At 34.2% G+C, this 1,146-nt stretch overlaps 1 protein-coding gene across 1 annotated transcript; it reads right to left on the bottom strand.

Moving 5' to 3' along the window:
* Window positions 1–289: 289 nt before the first annotated feature.
* On the bottom strand, window positions 290–983 carry LOC109593480 (uncharacterized; the record flags this gene model as incomplete). The annotated part of the gene is made up of 3 exons (XM_020008543.1): window positions 929–983; window positions 620–883; window positions 290–559 (listed from the first exon to the last, which is right to left on the bottom strand). Coding segments are annotated over exons 1-3 (589 nt in total), but the record flags the coding sequence as incomplete, so codon positions are not given.
* Between the last annotated feature and the right edge of the window lie 163 nt (window positions 984–1,146).

Here is a 1,146-nt window from a genome sequence, read left to right on the forward strand (position 1 = left end):
ACTACTAATGGATACATTTGTTGATGAATAACAAGTGCTGCATTTACTAACAGTACAACCAGTTACTGTAATATTAGCAAGTGATACTCCAGTACATGTTTGATGAGCCTGTATAAACAATATAATGGTTATTGTGTGTGTGGAACTGTGTATAATGCTTACTTGTAAAAGGAATTGTAAACTCCAGCTGTTGTTTATGTGATATGTAGATTCTTGATTAATGATTGAAATTTTTGAATCTATCAGATTCGAAAAAATAGAAAATAATTCAATTTTGTTATAAGCCTACCTGATTGGAATCCAACAGTTATGTTACTAGTAGATCCATTCCCAGCTTTATTAATAATTGTAATGTTAAACAGATATTGTTCATTGGTTGGGTTCATTGGACAGTAAGTGTAGCTAGTGATAGAGTCATTAAGGTACTGTTGATCAGTTCCTACACTGATTATATACTGTACTGTTAGTCCTGGTAGTGTGAATGGAGGATACCAACTGATAAACATACAACAAGAATCTAACTGATATCCTGTTAAACTACTGACACTATCAGGAGGACCTGGGGAATACACATAATAATAAAAAATGATGAACATAACATGTAAATCTATTGCTTAACCTTGAACATAGAGATAAGCAGTTTCAGTGGCACTTCCACTAACTGTTCTGCATGCAACATCAGTCCTATTTGATTCATTTGTTGCTATTTGGTTAAATGATATCATCATTCCACCATTCGGTAATGTTACACTTGATTGTGACTGTTGAATTGATCCTCCAACAATGAAATAAGGAATATTTCCGGTTGAGTTAGTAGCACATTCAAATGTCACAGTATCATTGACATAAACATATTGTGTCACTGGTACAATAGTGAATATACCTATAAGAACAACATACAATAATAAAAATAGCAAAGTAGATATACCAGCAGCACTAGTCAGAAACTGAGTCAATACCATAGCTGCCACAAGAGTAACCATTATTCTTGAAGGTGTGGAGCTTCCTATAGTGACTTCCTACACTATTTATAAATACACTGAGGCAGAGCTCACAGTGATGATAACGAGACACAATACACAATGCAAGAGGAATGTGTGTGGAAGTGACAATTAATGTCTGATGTACAGCTACATATGACGACTG

This window comes from Amphimedon queenslandica, unplaced genomic scaffold (genome assembly GCF_000090795.2).
Source record: "Amphimedon queenslandica unplaced genomic scaffold, v1.1 AMPQUscaffold_1329_Cont26659, whole genome shotgun sequence".
Classification (NCBI taxonomy): domain Eukaryota; kingdom Metazoa; phylum Porifera; class Demospongiae; order Haplosclerida; family Niphatidae; genus Amphimedon; species Amphimedon queenslandica.